Source organism: Mastomys coucha, unplaced genomic scaffold (genome assembly GCF_008632895.1).
Source record: "Mastomys coucha isolate ucsf_1 unplaced genomic scaffold, UCSF_Mcou_1 pScaffold14, whole genome shotgun sequence".
Classification (NCBI taxonomy): domain Eukaryota; kingdom Metazoa; phylum Chordata; class Mammalia; order Rodentia; family Muridae; genus Mastomys; species Mastomys coucha.
The window spans coordinates 103,205,613-103,229,361 of NW_022196896.1; the positions used below are offsets into that span (position 1 = coordinate 103,205,613).

General features: G+C 42.0%; 1 protein-coding gene across 3 annotated transcripts in view; it reads right to left on the reverse strand.

The window, feature by feature from the left end:
* Window positions 1-23,749, reverse strand: part of Epha4 (EPH receptor A4) — a 143,548-nt gene that overhangs the window by 17,706 nt on the left and 102,093 nt on the right. For all 3 annotated transcript variants that reach the window (XM_031368115.1, XM_031368116.1, XM_031368117.1), the window contains exons 6-11: window positions 16,171-16,295; window positions 14,718-14,877; window positions 13,509-13,620; window positions 4,489-4,547; window positions 3,020-3,133; window positions 2,338-2,523 (exon numbers count right to left, since the gene is read on the reverse strand). In XM_031368115.1, the coding sequence (XP_031223975.1) occupies window positions 2,338-2,523; window positions 3,020-3,133; window positions 4,489-4,547; window positions 13,509-13,620; window positions 14,718-14,877; window positions 16,171-16,295 (756 nt within the window). The remainder of the gene's footprint in view (window positions 1-2,337; window positions 2,524-3,019; window positions 3,134-4,488; window positions 4,548-13,508; window positions 13,621-14,717; window positions 14,878-16,170; window positions 16,296-23,749) is intronic.

The following is a 23,749-nucleotide window of genomic DNA, read 5'->3' on the forward strand; positions in this document are numbered from 1 at the left end:
CTAGATAGTTTCTACAGGGAACTGGTTGGTTATGAGACAAGGCGCTTTGATTGGGCCCTTTCACCCACACAGCTCCCTGGCCTGACTCCTCCCATTCTACTAGTTTCCGGTATTCTCTAGTCTGTTTATTAAAAGTATCCATTTGTCAGACTCCTGGAGAGCTCTACAAAGGTAAGAAAAATCAGTCAGGAGTAGGTTCAGGATGGAGATGGCTGCTTCCCTCCAAGAGGCAGGGATTCCAAGGGGAGGGGACAGAGTGGGAGGGGACCCCAACAACTTCTCTGGTGGAAATTTTTAAATCATTTTAATTCAGTGACAACTGCATTATGCAAATGAACGCAGTCGTTTGTAACAGTTACAGCTGTAATAGCTACGGGTTTTTAAAGGCACGGTGGGACTTTAATACAAAGATCCCCTGTTTCTTCTCTCTTCCGCAGAGGTGCTAGGAAAATCACTGTCTGCAGCAGGAAAAACACCAGAGTTGAACAGAGCCCCCTTTCTAGAAAAGAGACCTGCAGAAGTATTTAAAGGGAATGTTATCTTTTAATTAAAGTAGTGAGGGGCTTGGGCAGCTTCGAAGGCCACAGGCAACAGAAAAATATCCTGTCTGTAAAACCAATCTTAAAGAGCAAATAGAACCATTCTATGCTAATTATAGCCTTCACCTGAGGTAGAAAATTATATGCCCTTAGCATCAAATTTCCTTTTTTGAAGAATTCTCCATGTGAGGAGAGATGTACTCCTTCAGACACAGTAACACCCGTTAACACTTAAAGAGGAGTGTGTGTGTGTGTTTGTGTGTGTAAAATTTGCCATTGTGCAATACAAACTACTTTAAATATTTTATTTCCTTCCCTAAATAACCTTGCAAGGCAAGTTTTATTTAATCTCCATTCTTATAGATGAGAACAGTGCAGCAAAAGACTGACCCACCCATCAGAAGCACCAGCAGCTTCTGACAGAGCTAGGAGCAAGCACTTCATCGTCGTAAAGTCAGTCAGTTACTCTCCAGATGGATCCTGGACCCATAACGGTAGCCTCAACTTTACTGAGTCCTTCATAGGAATGTAAACTCGGGTGGTTCTCCCCATTCCTACCTGGCCTTCAAACGATGATTTTAGAGGAGGTCCAGGAAACTTTTAAAAAATAACATATTTAACTTCAACTCTTTACTTAGTGTCATGGGGTGGGCGAGGGTATGTATGCCACAAGGAACTTGTCCTAAGGTCAGAGGACAATCTTCAGGAGGTAAGTTCTCTCCTCCCAGCCAAGCAGGTTCCTGAGACTGAACTCAGGCCCATCAGGCTTGGCCGCAAGCACGGTTACATGCTGAGTCATCTCACTGGCCCCCTAAGCAATATTTGAAGACTCCAATGTAGGCTTATTTGTTTACCGTAACCTTCTGGTTTCTTCTTCCTAAAGATTGTATACTTTTAGCTCGCTACAAATGTAGCCCACTCCCCCTCCCCTCCCTGTGTCTCATCCACTGAAGCAACCACCTGACCCCTCAGCACTTGTTGATTGACAAGCTTTTCACAGACACCTTAAATCAAATAAGAGACGTCCTGGCCTCCTTGAAGACAGAGCCTCAGGCTTACAAGGTCCTTGACTCTTTGTACTAACTGTACTTAGGTACCAGGGCTTCTGGACCAGAGCCACCTTAAACACTCCCTGCTTTGGTACCCCGTCCATGTGGTACTTTATAAGTCTTAGCCAGCCTTACAGATGTACACAGGGGTTGCTTCACAAAATGCGTCTGTTGAGCTGTGTCGTATTTTTTAACTGAAGCGTGGTTCACAAGCTCAGTGAATGCTAATGGGCTAAAAAAGGAAGGTTCAACCAGGTGTTACTGTAAATAGGTGCTGAATGGCAGCAGCCATAAATCAGGCAGTGCAGACAAGCGAATCCCACAATATAATAAAGATTCCCAAGTTTCCCTCCCTGCATCTGGAACCCAAGCTTCCAATACAAGGTGTGGTGGGTTTTTGTTTGGCTTTATATAAAACTGATTTTGTTTACCATCTGCTCGTGCCCACCCTGTGACAATCTTTGTTTGGTCTAGCAAAGATTGAAAGACGGTATGGTGTACCCAAAACTCTGCAATCTGAATTTCCTCCCCCAAATCTCACAGAAGTTGCCTCAGAGACAGGGCATCAGCTGCAGTCCTAGACCCATTTAGAGCTGACTGAAAGATTAATGACTTGTCCTGCACTGATCTCCTCTTATTAGTAATCAGTAGGCCTGTCCCATCTGTCATTTCCCTAGAAAGAAAATGTGCATTTAATCTCCCCGTTAACTCTCAACTTAGCTTCCTGGAGGAGGGGGAGACACACATACATTTGGTGACAACGCCTTCCAGGTGGATTATGTTTGGGTGGTCAAACTGTCCCATGATGCTGGCCTCACTCAGGAAGTCCCTCCTCTGCTTGTCAGTATAACCAGCTTTCAGAGTCTTGATGGCCACACAGATCTCTCTCTTGCCGGGCACCTTGAGACGCCCGCTGCAGACTTCTCCAAATTCGCCTGTGGGAGAAGGATTCATGATGCATCAGAAATACATTGAAGACAAAATCACCTTCGTTGTATGCTTGACAGGTGCCTAGCTAGGGAACCACAGTGACGGATTTCATTTCGTCCTTCCCAAAGCCTTGTAGGAGGAACTGTTCTCAGAGGCTCCATTTTATCACAGGAAACTGAAGCTTAAGGTAAAGCACACCAAAGTCTCCCGGCTTTGGAGAATTAGAGCATTCTGAATCCAACCAGTCTGGCTACAGATCTTACGTGTTCCTTTATTTTATCCGCATGTTCATTTTTCCTGAGATTAAAATGCACATTCATACCAAAGTTCCTTACAGAATACTGCATTTATACTCTGATTAAGGAAATCTCAGCGAATAATATTTATGCATATAGACATATATCCAGTACACTCATACATGTGAATGTAATTGTGTGATTTACATACATATTTAACGTTTACAAAGGAAGCCGACCATCAGGCGGACACTCAGATACTTACCAACCCCTATGACTTTTTCAATTTTAATGCAGGATGCATCGATTTCTTTGGCAAATTCTCGAACTGCCTGGTTGGGGTCTTCATATGTAAAGGGATCCACGTAAGTTCTAACACCTAGGAAATGAACATGGGATATAAAGTGAAAAAGCCCTTCACATAGCAAACGCTGGGTTAACTACATGGTCGTTGACATATGAAAATGTTTAAATGCTTGCTCTGGTTTTCATTAGTGGGTAAACAAAGAATTTGCTAGCTGCTCAAGACGCTGTAGCTCTACTGACTTCCTGGAATGCCCTCACACTTCAAGGATAAGAGTTTAAAAACAACTCGTCCCTGGAGGAAAAGTGAATCTCTTATCAAAAAATTTGGAATGAGTTGGCAGGCTCCTTTCTCCCAGTGAAGCTCCTAGCTTTATTGTCCTAACACTGAAGTCAAACCATAGCCATCATTTTCAAATGCTGTCCCTTATCAAAGGCAATAGGCACTCTCAGTCTCCACAGGCCCTGTCTACATACAGGGGGTCACATCTCCCCCGTAGCTAGACCAACTCAGTACATGACCAATAATGAACAGACTTAGATTAAACCTAGAGTGGTATGCATAGGGGGAATACCGGCCTCTGGTTGATTTGAGAATAAAGACTCTAAATTGGATCTCTACTTGCATTCTGTTTTAGAGAGAAAGTTCAGCTGGAGGTAATGCTTCAGTCTAGCTGAATGTTGTGGATACCCTGGGTACAATTCTACCATGCATCACACTCACAGAGAAGTTGGAAATGACAGCTTCCTTTGGCATTTGCACTGGGGACTTGAGGATGTCCAGTACCAGCTGACCAAATCTCTGTGATTGTCCAAACGTGTCCATCTTTTTTCTTTTCTTCTCCTTAGTCATTATGAAGAACTGGGTAGACTACAGTTTTCTCACATGACACTATCTTGTCACTCAGAAAGTCCTGTGCAAACCATTCCTAGGCCATCTGGCTTCCTTTAAGTGTTTTGAATGTCTTAAAATCAATGTCTTTGAACTTACTCTCGGAACCTATTTGTAACCTCAACATCTAGAATCCACCAGCAAACTCTTGATGGCTGTCACCCCAGCAACGCAGACAACCATCACATAACGTCCTGTTCTTTTACCATTCCACTCCTCCTCCAGTTTTTCATTCACAAGAATAAAATATTGACCCATCACATCTTGCTGCCCAGCTCCAGAAATGAAGCAGCTGAAGGAACACTTTTCCAGAGCAGAAGATGAAATGTGCTGACTCCATAGGACTTCCTGCCTTTAACCTCACGTTTTTACACAGTTTTGACTCACCAATTGTACCTTGACATCCTTGAAGAATGTTATTTGGATAAGGAATGCATTACATAAATATTCATAGGCATATTAACTAACATTTCTAAGTTAGATAACACAAAACATGCTCTAAAAATGAAATTACTTTTGGAACCAATTTTTTTTAATACCTTGATTCAAATGTTTCTCTTCATCTGCTTCTTGTTTCGCTTTGCTGTACTTACTCCGTCTATTAAAATTAAAAAAGAAAAGGAAAATGATTTCTAATACAAAAATCTGTAACAAACAAACAAACAAAAAAACTTAAGTAAATTATTTCCACCACAACACAAGTCGGGTGGATAGGCAGTGCACACACTTCTCACATAGGGAAACTGGGGCTTAGGGAAAGACAAAATAATAAGATAAAAGTATGACCTATGTTGAGTCAGGGTTAAGAGCTGAAGCCACCAGAGCCCAGAATCTCTAATTGGCTATTTTTCCCACATAGCTAGCTTGCTTGCCTTTTTCTCTCTCTTTGTTTCTTTCTTTCCTTCCTTCTTGTGTGTGTAAGAGAACTTATGTGGGCCTGCACACATGGGTGTGTCATTCAGAGGACAACTTTGGACAGTTGATCCCCTCATTCTACCTTCATATGTCTTTTAGAGATTAAACTCAAGTGCTTTTTCATTCTGAGCCATCTTGTTGGCCCTGTATACACATTCTTAATTAAAGCCAAGTTTCATTAGTGAAATGGCAGTAACACTCAGTGTGTGATAGGTAATGAACACGTCTTGTTGCTATAATCATGATAGCATCATAACACCTCATTATCACGTTAGGTTTCAAGGATTGGGGACTTAGCTCAGTAGTAGGTAGTGTTCCTACAAAGAGCAAGGTCCTATGTTCGGTCCTCATCTGGGGGGCTGTGGGTTGGGTGGAGGGACCTACCCTATAGCATATAACATACAAATTTTAGAAAGTACAATATTTGCTTTGTGCTTGACTACATTCCAGTAGATTTAATAGACCACTAGGTCTTTAAATGCTCTTCCAATAAATAAGAGGTACCTCATCTCAAAATTTACATACTGCCTGTCCATAACCTGTTGGAGTGAGAATTTTATTTTTAATAAAGCTTTGGGAAATATAAATCTCTAATACATATAAATCTTGAGTCAGGAAAATATGAATCACTTATATAAAGTGGAAAAATCAACTCAAGACTTGAAAATTTAAAACAAATATATAAATGCATACACACACACATGTATATGCATATGTAATTTTGTGTCTGAGTATGAGGTACTAGAAATAGAACCCAGGGCCTATCACATGCTAGGCCAGCATTCCACACTGGACTATATCCTTGGCCTTTAAATATACACTTTATGTTTAATGAGGAGAAATTATATCACATAAAATAATTATAAAAAATTAACTCATTTATTACAGTTCACTTTGGGGGATTAAAAGAAAATTAGGGAATAAAATGTGTTAATATATGACTATGTAAACTTTACAATAAAATTAATCATTGTGCTTTGAGTTTCAAAGGCAAGCGTGTTTGTATTCCAATCAGATAGATATCTTCAAACTGTCAACTTTGAACAGGTAAAAAGGCTAGATAGCCCTACAGACAAGAAAGTAGCATAGAGACTAAAAGAGATAAGCAGGGCAAGGTGGTAGACAGCTCAGCCCTGGCAGAGCACAAAGCGCATGCGCGGCCCTGGGCACATGCGCGGCCCTGGGCACATGCGCGAAGCTCCCTCCCACGTCCTCTCATTTGTCAGCTATGTAGGCACCGACTCAGCAATCAGACCCTCAAAGCCCACAGATGTTCCTCTACGTGGATAATTCCCTTGCAAATAATAATACCTTGTGCTCCTACATTGCATTTAACTTTTCAAAGTAGTCTCATTATATACATTATCTCCTCCCCTAGCTGTTTGCAAAGCATGAGCCAGCTTAGCAAAACAGAGACCCCAGTTACCACAGTGAACTGCAAAGTGCATATTTCAGTACCAAATAACAGCCTGTGTTTTCCTTTGCAGTTAGCTTTTCAAAGGGCCTTCAAAGGGTCTATTATTTAATTGCTTGTTCACAACAACCCTATGAAAGGAATCAGGTGGAAACCACATGTTCAGCTCCATTGTACAGATGAGGACACGGTACAGGCAAGGATGCAGAGCCAGGGGCATCACTCACATCCCTTTCCCCCGATCCAGTCTAGCCCTGCACAGTGCTTCTCCCAGAGGAGATGAAGTGAGAAGATAAATGATGAGACTTAATCGGACATTTAAAACTATTGATTGATTGTGTATGTGTGTGTGCGCCCATGCAAGTATGTTCCATGTGTATGTAGGTGAGTGTGTGCAAGTGTGTACATGTGTATATGAGCATGAGTGTGTGTGTGTGTGTATGTGTGTGTGTGTTTGTGCATGTGCAGACGGCAGAGTGCAGCCTTGGGTGGCCCTCCTCACAGGCTTCCCACTTTCTGAGCTTAGGTCTTTTACTGTGTCTTGGGGCTCACTAGCTATCCATTTTGTCCCTCCACCCCAAACTGGATTATCAGCATACATACCAGCATGTTGGGTTTAATCTGGTACTGCTTGGGTTCTGAGGCTTGAATGAGGGACCTTGTGCTTGCAAAGCAAGCGGTTGACTATGTGAGAATCTCTCCAGCCTAAACAGTACATTTTATATCAGCAAACCCACAGATCCAACTGCTCCTAAACAGCTTCATCAAAGAAACTTAACAAACAGACTTAATGCTGTGAATAGAAAGGACTTTCTATGAGGCGTGTAATCCCCTCTAACCTGCTCCCTACCCTGTCCTCTACCCCTTTTAAAAGTTAACAGAAAGATGTTAGGTCAGATACTACATACAGAAACAATATTTGGGGCCAGGAAAACACCAAGATTAAATCCCTAGGGTGTGATAGGCTATCTTATCAGAGTTCTAAAAGCCTTATCTGAAATCTTAAGACTATCTTTTAAACCATTTTAGAACTTCAATACTGAAATTAAGTGGGAATATATATATATATATATATATATATATATATATATATATATAGCTTTAGTAACTGCCCCTCCTTTATTTACCTGCCTGGAGACCCAACATTGAACACAGTGCATGCTAGAAAAGCATTCAGCCACTGAGCCATATCCTTGAGCTCTTGGCATCCATTTGAAATTAAAGAGTTGGTGTTTTTTTGTTTTTGTTTTTTTAATGAATATCTACAATAGAAACCAGTGGCCTCAAGAAATCCTGAAGCATGGCTGTTTTCACATCAAGCACATTCATTAAAAAATGGACAAAACCGGAGGAAATACAAAAATGGCAGAGGTCATTAAGGATAAGGTTGACCCTCCCATTTCATCCTCAGACTTGCCAATATAGAAGAATTTATCTGAGCGGTGAAGGTGCTTTTAAAGATCTTTTTAATGTGGAGTGTTATTTGGAGTAGAGGATCCTACAAGGGTACAGGGGATACTGAGAAAGAAACAGGAGGATTACTGTTCAAAGACTAATTGTAGCCTATTACCACGCTAATAATACCTTAAAAACAAAAAAAGTCTGAGTTCTGCTCTACCTCTGTCACCTATGACCCTTTCCCCTTGGGCTCAGGGTTGGACAATGTGGCTCATTATTATCCCTGGAGAGAAAGACCATTGAAGCTTACTTTGGGTGAGCCCTCCTGATGAGCTAAGTCTAAATTGACATCCCAGACAGGTCACCTGAATGGCAGAAGCAAGGCTTTGTGGGAGATTTTCTAATTACAAAGATGTGGACAAGGCGATTAGCAAGGGGAAGTAGTGGAATGGTTTGTTAGAAATGGTCCAGAAGGAAACATGGAACCTTGCCACAGTAGGTGTCCTGGCAAGGAGCCCTCGAACTGCAGGTGAAGCTTGGAGTGAATGGAATCCTCGAAGCCATCCCAGGGACTGGCTAATAAGGGCATTAACCATCACCTAGGGAACAGCAGGAAACCTTCCAGCCAAAGTGCTCTTCCTGGCACCTTGACTACTCCATAAAATAAATAAGAAGACAGGAGTGTGGCAGGGGCCGCCCATAAGCCTCGCTTTTTATCAAAATACAACTTTCCTCATCAAGTGCGCAGATTTGATGAATGCAGTTCACCGTTCCAAAGTTAATTAGTAAAAGGTAAGTAATTTATTCACTAAAGTGCAGATTAAAGGCGAAGCCTAATAAGGAGCATGGCTCCTGGAGGGACCCTTTCCAGAGCTCAGGAGTCTCTCCCACAAAGATTCATACACCACATCCTTCTTTCCCTTCCTCAAGCTGCCACTGTTCTTGCATCAACAGATGCCTAATGGCTCCTCCCAAGCAACAATTTGATAGAGCTGGAATTGAATCACTGTGGTTGCTTGCAAGTTGCTCAGAAATGTTTCCCTGGAATCAGTTGCCTCCCAATTGTGTCAATGTATACACGATGCCATCAGAGCCCATCTGGGCAAACATCTAAGTGTATTTACCACTCAGCATCCCAGAGATGCATAAGAGGCTCAAGGAAAGGTGGGCAGAGGCTGGGCAGAGTCTCTTAGGATTACTTTAGCTGTCTGTCAGCTCCAAAGTGCAGAATGTGACCCTTGGGTACGAGACAAATTAACCCTGAACTTATTTCATACATTCAATATCACTTATTCCAAGATCACAGGCCCTGATAAACATATCTAATTTTTTCCATGGGTGTTACATTGTTTTCCTTAAAAGCAATTTGGTGGACTGGAGAGATGACTCAGCGGGTAAGAGCACTAACTGCTCTTCTGAAGGTCCTGAGTTCAAATCCCAACAACCACATGGTGGCTCATAAACATCTGTAATGAGATCTGACGCCCTCTTCTGGAGTGTCTGGAGACAGCTACAGTGTACTTACATATAATAAATAAATAAATAAATAAATAAATAAATCTTTTTAAAAAATCAATTTAGTTCTTTGTAATCTGGTGAAAGGGCCATCTTATAACCCTTGTGCAAATAGAAACCCAGTAGCACTGGCCATCACAATTGGAACAACTTGAAGTCATCCCGTGTTCTTGGGTCATCAGATCATGATGTCCCTTAACCAAAGAGCCCTTTAAGAATACCCAAGGACTCTTCCCATATTTTAGTCATGTTTTTAATATTGTTTCCCATGTTTGAACAACAAAATACTGTTGAGGGCCAGCAGGATGGCTCAGTGGGTAAAGGTACTTTGCTACCAAGCCTGAGGACCTGTGTTTGATCTTTGCGACTCCTGTGGATGAAGAAAAACCAATCCCTGCAGGTTGTCCTTTGACCTACACATGCATGCTGTGGCATACATGAGTGGACACACATACATGTTAAATAAATAAATAGATAAATATTAGAGAAAAAGAGTAGCCTCAAATAATCTGAAATCATTACTATTACAGGGGAAGGGTTGTCAGAGAAATTTAATGCAGAGTCCATCAGTCTTGGGAGGCCCTGGGTTTCAAGTTGCATTTAATTCTATAACTATTAACAGTCCTTTGAAAGAGATGTTTAAAAAGCAGTAAAGAAAGTGGTTAAACTTGAGACCACATATATATATATAAGCATGTAAACAGGGAACTGGTGATTTGCCCTTTAAGAGAATGTGTGTATAGTTGGGATAAAAGTTCTTGTGACAGTAATCCAGTGTCACATTTATAGCAAGGGCAGTTGGGTACTCTGGAAAGTAGATATCCTCCTGAAATGGTAACCTAAGCACAGATCTGCAAGGCCAGATCTACAAGAGGCTCACTGGTTAAAGACATCTGCTACCAAGCCTGAAGACGTGAGTTCTATTCCCAGAACCATAGAAGAAGAAGAAAAAGAAGAGGAGGAAGAGGAAGAGGAAGAAGAAGACAGACGCCAGAAAGTTGTCCTCTGGTCTCTACACACACAAGCATACGGAATAGATAAAATATAAAAAATTGGAAGTACATTAACTTATTTACTTGACATGATGTGTGTTGTAAAAACATCTCAGTCAACATAACTGCTGCTACAGCTGGACAGCATTGTAGGTTGCTTCTAAGTTGGATACTTAAAATCTACAAATGCAATAATTTCATTCTTTGATGGAAATTCCTAAATGCTCACATGTTCAAGTTGGACAAGAAGAAAGGAAGGAAGAGATAAAGGAAGGAAAGAAGTAAGGGAGTGAGGGAGGGAGAAAGGAAGGAAGGAAGGAAGGAAGGGAGGGAGGGAGGAAGATAGCAAGCTAGCTGGTTAGCTGGACCTTCTGAATGAAAGAGGGGGTTATTCCTCCTTACCTCAAGCTCTGGCTCCTCATTATAAATTAAATGAATACAATAAAATAAATAAACAGCACCTATTTTAAAATCTAGCAACATGCCAATTGTGAGCCTGAGGCAATTTCCCCTTAAATAACAAATTAGCAACAAACAGATTTTTTTCTCTTGGTGGCTGGTCCCCAGAGTCTCTCAAACTTTTTCCTCCTGAGTCTCTTTCTGTCTGTACTGACATGCCAACAATACCCTGAGATTCGCCTCGGCTCACAAGGGCTCGGCTTCACTATGGACACAGGCTAGCCACAACCTCTCAATCCTCCTACCTCAGCTTCCCCAGTGCTGGGTGCCCATCAGGCCTGGCTTCCACCATCCTTTCTGACAGCAACATTCAGTGGCTCTCAGAAGCAAGAGGCCAAAGTAACTAGCTTCTCCAGGCTCAGATGCTCAGTCTGTGACTTCCTCACACTGTTGGCCTAGGCCAGGCAAGACTGTGTCATTTATTACCTGTCATTTGTACTCTAGCGCCCTATCACACTTCTTTGTCTGGAGTTTCTGTCTCCTCTCTGCTCACCTGTTGTCCTATTTAACTACATGTAGTTGTCCCAGATAAACAGAGCAGACAGCCCGGTGGGGAGAAGAATTAGCTGAGTGAGCACCCTGCCACTGCAGGCCTGTCAGCTACCTGGCTCCAGGCAGCCCTTCCCTTGACAGCTTTATGGCCAGCACTAAGGAAGAATCAATATGAGGGCAAGGGGCTGACATTTCATTTTCTAAAAACTGATCCATTGAGGACCAATCACCAAGCAGTGTTTATCAGCCCTGGGAAGTGACTTTTTTTTTTTTAAATGGGGGAGAAGGAGCAAGAATCATCACTGGGTAACTCGGCAGGCTCAATTCTCTAAGGAGGGGATGGCCTCATAATTGGAAATCTCATGCATCCCTCTGTCGCTATTCCCTTCTATAATAAAATGATCAATAAAAGCACAAAGGGAATTAAGTCCTCAGACCTGAGGATGCTGCCTTCCACGGCCCCAATTTTTCATGTTCCAGTCTCCCTGCATTATAGTAGTGTCCTTGCTTTTCTTTCTTCTCACCAAAGCTAACATTGGGCCCTGAACAGCCACAAGGAGTGACTTATCTAACACTGGACACTGAACAGCCACAAGGGGCGACTTATCTAACTGCTTGAGTCTGAGTCTGATTGCTGTGTTTGGGGGTACTTTTAAAACAACAACAATCAAAAACAGAAAAAAAAAAAGAAAGGAAGGAAGGAAGGAAGGAAGGAAGAGAGAGAGAGAGAGAGAGAGAGAGAGAGAGAGAGAGAGAGAGAGAGAGAAAGACAGGAAATTTACAGAAAAGCTAGACCACAAGATGATTTCAATCTACCATATGAGTTCATTTGCCAAGAGTTTGAAATGCCCATGTGCCCCTAAGCATCACACAGTGGCCAGACTTTTTTAGGCTACTGTTTTTGAAGTAGAGGTCATTCGTGTCTTTCATTAATTTTTACCATTTTAATACTTCCTGTGTTCGAAACACTGAAATATGCATTAATATAAACAAATGTCCATGTAATTTCTACCCCCTCATCTCACTTTTCTCCCTGCAATTGGACAAGTTCAGGACAACGTACCACTTCTTGTGCATTATACAATGCATTCTTTTCATGAAACACATACAGAAGCAAAATCTCAAGGCAGAGCAGAAGATAGGGAAAAGTTTTGATTGCCTTTCAAGTTTTTCCTTCTTGGAGACATAACTCACAGCTCTAGTTGAATACACCTACTAGACTTTGCAAAAAGGAATGAAGCCAATGACGAACATAGAGACACCACACAGAGCAATACATCGTTCCATAATGTGTTAGTACTACAGTGAACAAATGGACCTTTGTATATATACTGGGGCACTCTACAAAGCAAGGTAGAATCAAGATATTAGGAGATACATGTGACTAGTCAGTAGGCCTCTAAGGCAAACGCTTACATCAGTTCATCACCCTAATGTCAATGCATGTCAATGTGAAGTAACGGCATTGTGGCTTGCAAATGTGGTGGAAATAGCCAGAGATATTATTGGTGAGATCATCAGCAGGTGGATGGGACAATCTGACAGCGGGTAGCCTGTGGGTCAAGTATGTCTGTTGGGGTCCAAACAGAACTCTAACTACAATTATACCAAGACAATGCTGGATAAGCACTGAATCATCCTTTATATCACTTTTATCCTCTGTCACTTGAAGAGCTTTATACTGAAGATCATATTCACAACAAAAGTCCCCCTCCCCGTGGGAAATTGTGAATGTGGTCTATAGTGAGAAGTGGCTAAGATAGTCAAGATAAGAAGCAGCACGGCTGATGATGAGCATCTATACCCTGTGACACGATTGATCAGTGTGAACAACTGGACAGAGGTGATAGGAAGAGGATTGCTCCAAAAAACATGCAAACAAACCATCACTATTTCTCTTTCAAGCATCAAGGTACACCTCAAACGCACATGGGAGAAGTGCACTGCACAATCAGATTCTCTTCCAAGAGAAACATCACTGTGCCCAGAATGATCAATGGGAATTCTGACAATGTCAATGTTTTCCGAGGGATGGGGGTGGGGGGCAGAGTGCTCACATTCTTTACCATTTCTTGTTAACCAGTATCATGCTGAAGTACCTACTGTGTTACTATGGTACCTAACATGTTTATCAAAGTTTCTTGCCAACAACCCTTTGAGGCAGGCAACAACCACTGCTATCTTATAGAAGAGAACAAATGCAGCTGTCCGATGGCAATGCTCAACTTTTGGGTCTGCATTTTACATAGTTTATGTGACCTTTGGTGCATGTAGAGTCCAGGCGTGACAGGGGGCTAAATGGTACAAGCATGCAAGAGAAGACACAACCTCCTGCAGAAAACTGGCCAGAAGCGGGAGGCGCTCCTGTCCTTACCTTCGGCTGATCACAAAAGCTGCAATGAGAATGACCACGAGGACCACACTTCCGGAGACGGAGACCAGCAGGACAGTGGAGTTGGCTCCATCGCCAATGATCCGGGAAGGCACTGGAACAACAATTACATGAGGTCACATGGGGGGGGCAGTCCTAAGAGGTAGAACTTGTTGGCTCATTCAACATCCACATTAGCAAATCCATGTCACAGCATCTGCTAAGCAAATCCCACACCACCACCTTCCCCCCCCCAACCATTCTGCGATGAATATAAAAGTATATATTGATGCCTTAATACCTTTTTGGTTTTTTGGTCAAAAATCTCACACACTGAAAGCCTATATTCCTTGGTGAAAAACACATTTAGAAAACTCAACTTTCATCCACCTCTGTTAAAATCCAGCCTATGGATAGAGGTCGGCTCAAAGCAACCTCTTCCTTACAGCCTTCCTGTATAACACCAAGGATGCCAGTGTCCCTTACGGTCATCCCAACTTTCCCATCCGTCTTCTTCATCCTCACTTAATAATCTGCCAATACGAACAATTTATATCTGTAACAGACGTTGAGATTTTCTGTCCCAGCATCTCCTTATCAAGGAGACCGAGCCTGGGTTAAGTAATTAAGGAGGTGGAGATCCTGTTGTTCAGTAAACTTATGTTCAGTTAGTCATTCCAGCACTCCAGGGAGCAAGACTTAATGTTTCTACAAAGGACTTAAAAACATACATGCACACTAATGACACTATTTAAACAGATTCCTAGAAATAAGTAGGAGGGTAAAAAAAAAAAAAAGGGTAATTTTGGTTCCTTCTTTAATCTTCTCAGGAAGAAAACTCTTTTTCTTAAAGTGGAGTGGCTACAGAACCTTCAATTAGTCAGGTTAGCCAACCCATTATTCATGGTTGGTAGAAGGTTCAAAAAGATAAACATTGACATCATTTTTCATTCATAGGAAGATAGATGAGAAACTCTTATGAAAAAAAAAAAGGTCTCCTTCAAACAGCACAAGGGTTTCCTAAGAGGTAGATACTGGCTATTCTTTTTCATGCAAATATTCAAGGGGGCTAACTGTTTACCTAGCTAAAATAAATAAATAAATAAATAAAAATAAAGACAAACTATACAGCTCATTGGGTTTCACAAGAGTGGGACTCAACCTATAAATGAAGCATCTGGGAATGGGTGGCACCTGGATGGTCTCTGTTACCTGTATTAGTAGTGACTTCCAGGGGCTCGCTGAAGTCTCCATAGCCGGCAGCAGTCCTGGCTCGCACGTGGAAAACATAGGAAGTCAGAGGGTTCAGGCCTTTGATATCTGTATTCCTGGCAGCTGTCCGAACTATGCGATAGCTTCGTTCATTCTGATCCTACATGAGGGCGAAGCATAATGGGTGAGCTGGGAATGAGTCCTCTGACTCCAGGTAGCAGGGGGAGGAGACTCCAGGCAAGGAGAGGAGACTGCAGCTCCCCAGGAGTCTGGAAACAAGTGACTAGACACCTACACACCTGGTACATTCCCTGAGCCCCAAGTTCTTTGCAATGCTCTGCAGTGTCAAAGTTACTGATGTCTCTTTTTACAGTTAAAAAGAGTTCAGGGTCATTGTTGACTTGATCATTCTATGTTTTTTTATTTATAATCTTTTGGAGTTTTGAGAATGAAGTCATCTGTTTTTTTAAAAGAACATCAAGTGATGGTTGATTTTTTTTCTAGTTTTTTACCCCTATATTATTAAGAAATTGAAGTCAGCATCACAATCTTTTATTTTGGACCCTTTATCTGAAAGGGTGTGTCCTCTGAGTCCTCCTTAGTGTGCAATGTACTGAGACACAAGTGTGTACTGGGAGCCACCCCATTTCTATTCCTTCTACTTGATACCCTGCCTCCCTTAAGAAGGTCTCTTTTCTGTCTGGAAAGTGGCAAAATATTACAATCTTACTTCAATTAAACAATCCAGTCTCCCTTGTACTTCGAATAAGGAAGCCAGTAAGAGACTGCTTTAATCCCAGCACTTGGGAGGCAGAGGCAGATGTATCTCTAAATTTGAGACCAGCCTAGTCTACAAAGTGGGTTCCAGGACAGCCAGTGCTACACAGAGAAACACTGTCTTGAAAAAGACCAAAATCTGTGCGGGGGGGGGGGGGGGGGGGGGGACGGGACACGAGAGGCAGAGGCTGATTGTTCATTTTCTGGAAAAGCTTGGAAGCAAATAGCTCTGTTCAGAACTCTGTCCGCTAAGAGAAAAATTATTTGCAAAATTAATGCCTTTCTATAAGGGGCTGAGCAATGTAATTTTCCTCCACCAATTTTCTGTTGAAAGTCATCAAAACCCACACCTTTATTTTGAACAGCAGTGATCTGCTTAAACATATCATTATTTTAGCAGTTATGAGTCATGCTCTGTGATAGAAGGTATATAGACTAGGTCTTGATTTCTTTTACTCGAAAGAAAAGATAATTATATTAGAACATCATGTGTGTTTTTCAAGATAACGAGCCAGATATTACATTTCATAATCAGATTTGTTGGGAACCGAGATGCATTTGATTTTCTTTTTACTGCTGTTTCACGACTTAGAACTGTCTAATGCTTGAACAACACAGAGGAACAGAAAGAAGGAGAAAGAAGAAGAGGGAAGGCAAAGAAGAAAGAAAGAAATACCTTTTCATAATATTTGACTTCATATTCTAAGATGACTCCATTTGGTCGATCCGGTTCCAGCCAAGCCAGAGCTACACTATATCTTGTAACTTCTTTAGCCTGGACCAAAGCAATGGATGATGGTGCTATTGGGGGAAAAGAAAAGAAAGACAGAAATAATAATCTTACTTTAGAAAGAAACATATTTTAGAAACCATTACAATTTCACTTGACTTTTAGAGTCCCAGGCCTTCCTGCTGGCCATGTGGCCCTTCTCTAGATAAGAGCATTTATCATTACCATTGTCTCCAGATCTCCCTTTGTGTAGGGCTTGTCTTTAAAAGATCATCTGTGAGGGGACTGAAGGAGTGACTCTATGGATAAGGCTTGCTCTGCAATCATGAGGACCCAAGTTTGGATTGCCAGTACCCACAGAAAAGCTGGGAGTGGTTGGCACTGATTTGTAACTCTGAAAGTAGAGAGGTGAGTGGGGAAGGATTGAGGAGGACTGTGGTGTTTTGACTAGGTTTGGCTCCCATGGAGTCATGTATTTAAATGCTTAACATATTAGGAAGTGTGGCCTTATTGGAGGAGGTATGGCCTTATTGAAGGAGATGTGTCACTGGAGGTGAGCTTTGCCCAGTGCAAAAAACAACCAGCCAACAATTCGGCTCCCTTCAAATCAAGAAGTAGAACTCTCAATTCCTCCAGCACCAAGTCTACCTGCAAGTTGCCAAGCTTCCTGCCATGATGATAATGGACTAAACTTCTGAAACTGTAACCCAAATAAATGTTTGCCTTTATAAGAATTTTCTTTGTCATGGTGTCTCTTTACAAAAATGGAAACAAACTAAGACAAGGACAGTGGATATTCTATACCTGATGGCCATTGCAAAACTGGGCATGGAAATGAGTGTACACACACACACACACACACACACACACACACACACACACAATCATCTGTGAAGCAAAGGGTTGATGACTTTAGGAGCTCAGTGTCATTTCCCTGGCTCCTGAAACTGCTTTTCCTATTGGGCCATAGGTACAGGGCTCGCTGCCTGTGGTGTCCTTTTACAAGTCATAGTAGCCTAAGGCAAACCTTCATTCAAGCTGAGCAAGCCTTTCACCCTACCTCCAAGGACCGGGTATCTTACTGATACTTAATTTTATACAAGCAGGGAATGCTAGAAGGCAAACGATTTATATACTTTCCAATATAAATAAAAGTACTGCTTAATTACGGTAAGACTTTTCCGTTTAAGAACGGCCGTGCAAATAATGAAGAACACAAATAAAAGCCAGGACGGTCTCTCTGGACATAAATGACATTATGTAACTATTTTAAGAGAGGTTGAAGTTGTTCTTGTGCCTGATGGGAAGCAAACCTTCCAGTCCACTGAGAAAAACATGAAAGCAGTTTTCATAGGGTATGTTACTGGGGTGGCAAGGGGTTGGGGGGAAGGTGATGCATAGAAGAGATTTATAAAACCAGGCTGCCCAATGCTTGCAACTCTCCTCTGTGGAGTTGTCATCTCCAGCCAGCTGTTAGTAAGCCCCACTGTGACAGACATGGGCCAGTGCCAGTGTGCAATCCCCAGAGAGAAGAGGAAACTTCCATGAAATCCTTCATCTTATCTCACAAAGCTGGACTCAAGTACCAGAGATTAGGGGGCTTGCTAAATTGAATGCATATTCACCTTACTCCCCAAGCTGTGAGAATGTGAAAACAGGCTTCCGACAAATGAATCTTACCCTCCCTCGTACCCGTGGGACTGTCAACTCTCAATGCAGAAAGGAATAAGTAAAATAAGTTAACACCAGAAACAGAATATGGAAAAAGTCCAAACCCGACTGACCATACATGATGCTTATATATCCTATCGGCAGAGTGGCGTGGATAGACCTGTTACAAAAAGTAAGACTTTCCAAGACAGAGCCAATCCAGCAAGGGTTGTCTCCTAGAGGCAAATACTGACAGCCTGGTATCTGTTAGGGATACCCTAGGATGGAAACACAAGTTCAGACATCCTTCCCAATCTCTCTCTCTCTCTCTCTCTCTCTCTCTCTCTCTCTCTCTCTCTCTCTCTCTCTCTCTCTCTCTCTCTCTCTCTCTCTCTCTCTCTCTCATATCCAAAGCTATTCCAGATTGGAACTCAGGCATAAACACCATTGAAAGATACAGTGTATACACATGGTCTCCATCAAAGGCAAGGCCAAGGTTAGTAATACCCAACTGGATGAACAAAGCTGCATGCAGCAGACATATGGAAGCCACTGAACATCTGAAGAAAATGAAGAACGGAAATGTGCTCGTTAGATGTATTAACACACACACACACACACACACCGCACTTTTTTTTCTTTTTCTGTGCTGGTTGGCATAGAACTTTTATCCTATAGAATTCAAGGAGCAAGTTTTTTAAATATAGAGGTAGAGAGGCAGCTAGGCTCAGGAGGCTGCCTGGCTGTGAAAAGCCATTTCACTCCAGGTAATAAATATATTGCCTAACAGAGCACTTTAGCATACACTTCATAAAAGGGGGCTCTTTAAGCTCCAAAGTTTGAGATTGGGAAATGAAATAGAAAAGTGAAGCCATTACAGAAGAGGCAGGAGGGAAGCAAATCAGAAAATTATCAAATGAACTTTCTCTCAGAAACAGTCTGGGTTGGATTCTGAAAAAGAATCGACAGAGTCTCTGGGCAACAATAGCCTAGATGCCCCCAGAGAGTGCCGCTGGACTAAAATGGCTTCTCTCTGGCTAGGTTATGAGGACACCGTGGCACGGGGAAATGAATCCAATTTCAATTTTTGAAGTTTGAGCAGCAGCATTCCTGTAGTCGCTCAAAAGGGATCTGAGCTTAGCCTGGCTATTGGAAACTCTCAAGCAGGGAGACAATACAATCCTTTCGTTAACAGAATCGACTTAATGCACACTTCCTTGGGAAATTATGTGCATTCATTGATGGGAAGGAAAATGGGCAGAGTGGATCTTATCTGAGATGTCATAAAAATGCAGGAGAGAGAAAAACGAAAGAGAAACACAATAGAAAGGAAAGACAATGAAACCGATCTGATGAGGCCAGTCAGAAGAATTCTGAGTCGATGCTTGCCTTTGGTACCATCTACAGAAATAAAGAATGCATAGCTCTAGTTCACCAAAAGTGCCCCGTGATGTGACTGTCATATTTGAATTCTTGATTGAACAGCTGTTCTGGGGGGAGGGGGTGTTTAACTGGGCACGGTGACAAACGCCATCCATGGCCTGGTGAGGCTGGGAAACATACCTAAGTCAGGCATTTGCACATGGAGAGCTCACACAGAAGAGCTGCATCCCTCCCCTGGGAGGAACTCAGGCCTGAGAAAATGTCAGCTCTGCCACACTGCCACTTTGGGAAAGAGGCAACTTGGATGTCCTCCATATCACAAGCCACATATGAGTTCGCCCCTCGCCTTTTTCTACCCTGTTTCCGACTCAGACTCCAATTCTACATCTGGAAGCTATCAGCGTGCCTCATGCGTCTGCCTGCAGCTCATTTCCCTTGATGAGGCACTTGGCAATGGAATGTCCCAATGGGTCCCTTAGCCCAGTGGCTCCCAAGCATCAATGGGCCTTCTTACACTGCCCGTGTGCCACCACCCTCCAGCCCCCAACAACTTGTATCATAAATATATAATATTTATCTGAAACTGTGTTATATTGAAAGGAAACTTCCCATTAATAAGTTAAGCCCTTCCAATTAATGACAGATAACCATAACAATATAAAATATAAGTGAAGCCATGATATCAACCTTTACTGGGTACTCTTGCATCTCCAAACTTTGTTAAAATGTGAGATTACCCAGCATCCAAGAAACATTGAGGCTATCTAGGCACTGACTTGAGATCCAGACCTTGGCATACTCAGAATTACTGAGAATGTTGAGGAAAAAAAAAAAAACACTAACTTTACATAGAACAATCCCTTCCTTTGTTGCAGCCCAATGGTCCTTCCCTAGGACTACCCTCAATGCCATCACTTATACCTACACAAATCTGTCTATCCCCAATCTATCTAGAAGTGTATTGGTTTTGTTTGTTTGATGTTCTGGGTTTTTTTTGATTTTTTGTTTTTTGTCCCAGACAGAGTTTCTCTGTATAGCCCTAGTTGTCCTGGAACTTGCTCTATAGATCAGGCTGGCCTTGAACTCAAGAGATCCACCTGCTTCTGCCTCTGCCTCCTGAGTGCTAAGATTATAAGGATGTACCACCACACTTGGGTTTAACCATACATCATCATCATCACCACCAGCACCTCCTCCACCCCCATTGTCTTTGTCATCATCATCATCATCATCATCATCATCATCATCATCATCATCGTACCCAGAGCCCTGAGAATTCTTTGCAAGTCCTTTACCATCAAACTATGTCCCCAGTCCTATGTATGCCTGTTTTAAAAGCCAGAAATTTGCTGTGACACACTGCAAGAAGGGATAATGACACTAGTTGGTAATATAAGGGTAGGGAAAGATGGATATGAAGCTCACAAAGGTTAGCATGACAAAAGGGTGATATCTAAATAAAGACTTATGTTCTCATTCAATTATGCCCATAATTTTCAAGGTTTTGTGGCAGTATTCTGAATAGCAAGCAGATGACAATTGTCCTACTTTGAGATGTGACTAAGAGAGCAACTTCTCCTCTTAGTCTTAAGGGAATGTTGTTTTCTTTAATCCCAAGGATAGTCTTCATTTCCTCTCTTACTTACAAACCATACTGACATAACCATTCAGCCATTCCAGAAAAAAACATGCTTTATGCCTCTGCTTAGGAATTTATATTGGAACTGAAGCATTGCATAGGACAAGATGGTACTGGGACCGGAAGATGGGATAAGAAGAAAGGTACCGTGGGTCACAAAGTATTTCTCAGTAATTTGAGGTAAGGCCTGTGTGGTATGGTCAAGGTTTTTCTGACATTTACGCTGGGAATGGTAGAGCGCGCCTGTAAGCTGGGCACTGGGAAGGTCAATCAGAGATTCAAGCTTAAACTCCATTGTATAGTAAACCCAAGGGCCAGCTTGCGCCCCATGAGACCATGACTCAAAAGACTTTCTTGAAGAGGAAGCAGGATAGATAAGGGTAAAGCTGGGACAAACAAACAGAAGATCGCTCTCTAGTTTCGTGTGGAAGAACTCTTCCAATGCATTAAAAAAAAAAAGGGAAGAAAAAGGTAAATATTCAATCCATATATCTTAGTATTTTTCACCTAAATGATTTAGTAGAATGCTCAACTAACTTGGAAAAAACATTTTGGGCAAAAAGTGTCTCATTCTAAAATATATTAGATTCCATCTTGGTGATAGAGGTTCCTGGTCTTTTCTTGCTTCAATGTTTCATTAGTAAAAGCTTCCAGACACAAGCTTAAGCTGCTAGAATGCTGGTCATCACTATACCTCAGGATTCAAGATGTCTACCAGAGAGCATGTGTGGTCAGTACATAGGAGTGAATAATAATGAGCTAAATCTTAAAATTGGTCTACCTTTTTTTTTATGTGTGTGGACAGTGAAACATTTCCTGAATATTAAGTGCAAGTCACAAGTGCTCCTTCAACACCTCCTCAGCATTCACCTCTCATGACCTTTGGTGGGTTTAGTTTTGTCATTTAGCTTAACTAAGACATTGACGATAGGTGGTGAAGCAGATGACTGTCCTAATTATACATGGGATCTCTGTTGGAGAGGTCCACGTGACGTTTCTGAACACTTTTCAAACACGCAGGCTGTAAAATGTCATTCAAATGTAAGTTAACAGGAAAGCCAGGCTTCACTGCACCTGTTCCAGACATTTTGAGGGACTGCTCTTTAGGATGACAGAGGTGTTGACAATTTACTCACTGTTTCTCATCTGTACCTCTAGGATGGATGCGAATTGTTTTCCTGACCGTCTTAATTGTGAGGAAGGACGTAGTTGAGATTTCTAGGTCATTTCCTGAAACCCACAAGGTCCCCAGCATTCCTTTTCTCTATATAAGACTGTATGGACCACTGCAGACAGACAGCCAGAGTGGGAGATATCACTGTATATTACTGGGAACATTTATCATGCCACATAAGAGGAATTGAGAGCCCTCTGCAGTCAGACTAAGAGCACCAAGACTAAACAATTGGAACAGACTGGCTTTCCACACACCAATGGAAACAAGTAAAATTATTTGTAAAATAAAGCAAAACCTAGAGAAGACAAAAGGGAAAATTCACCCAAGTTCGGAAATTGAATGAATTGAGCTTTCTAATAGAAAACCAAGATAAATTTCACACATCTCCCCAACTACCCACAACCCCCATTATCTGACATTCAGAATTCCACATATGCCTGAGAAAATGAGGATTTAGACTCTCCATTTGCTCTGTACCTACGGTTGCATCTGGTTTGTGAAAAGACCACAAAGCATTCAGAAGGCACGCGTGGTTTTATCTCCCTGTACATTTTGGATAAACAGAAACCGCATAGATTAGAGGGCTCCATCGTGACTAACGGTGGCACATTTCACAGGGAGGAAGAATTACAGGGGATGCTTTGATGTCAAACAGAGGTGGCTCCCTTTAAGAAAGCGGTAAATTTAACTTTCTTTGGTTCAAAGCTCAGCAGTTCTCCTTGCTCCCTACTGATGTGAATACTGCAATTTTCTTTTATTCACTTCCTCAATGACTTGCCATTAAACACCTACAAGTCATTTTACTGCCTCAGTTTGGTTCTTGTGATACCCAAATGGGATGTGGGAAGAGGAAAGGAGACAAGGAGAAAAGATCCAGAGAAAGAAGTACTCAACTCCCAGGCTGCACTCTGTTGCTGTCTTGTGTCCAGTGAGCACCATAGGGTATGAATGAGAACTGCTGGGGTGTGGATTTACAGGGGGAAAGAAAACAGCTCAAATAACCCAACTGTTTTACATTCTCAGCTCAAATTAGGGTTTGGGGCAGTGGTGGATAAGGCAGGAAATAAACCAATACAATGAAGACAGCGCCTAAGGAAGAGCAAAAGCAGCCCTTCAAAGTTTAGAACCCCGAGTGGTGGATGTCAGTGGTTCGCTGGCCATTGTATGGCCTGAAGATGACTGTAGCCACAGCAAGGCAACCTTCCTCCTACCCTGGAATCTGAATTTAAATGGATGCATGGCATGTACTTAAGGGGTCTCTTCCTGATAGGAAAACTGAACCGCACAGTTTATAAATACCTCTGCTTTATCCAACCGGCGTATTTAAATTTAATTATGTGCAGCTTAAGGTGGTTTTTTTTTTTTTTTTTGGTTCAGTCTTTTCTTTCTCAATTCAACGCCACAGCTCTGATTTGCTCCATATCAAAGATTTGTGCATTTTAAAATGCTGTCGAGCATCAAAATGAAATGCTTTGGAGCACTAATGATATCCTTGTGATTAGAGGTTTTACATCTCAGAGAGGCTAAGAACTCTGGTGCTAACATTAATTGCTTTTCTTCCACATTCAAGGGGAGAGAAGAATTTCTCACGGACTCACACACAAGGAACTAACCCTGAGCAGTTTCTATAACTGAAAAGAAAAGGCTAGACACTCAGTTCTGTTTTTTTTTTTTTA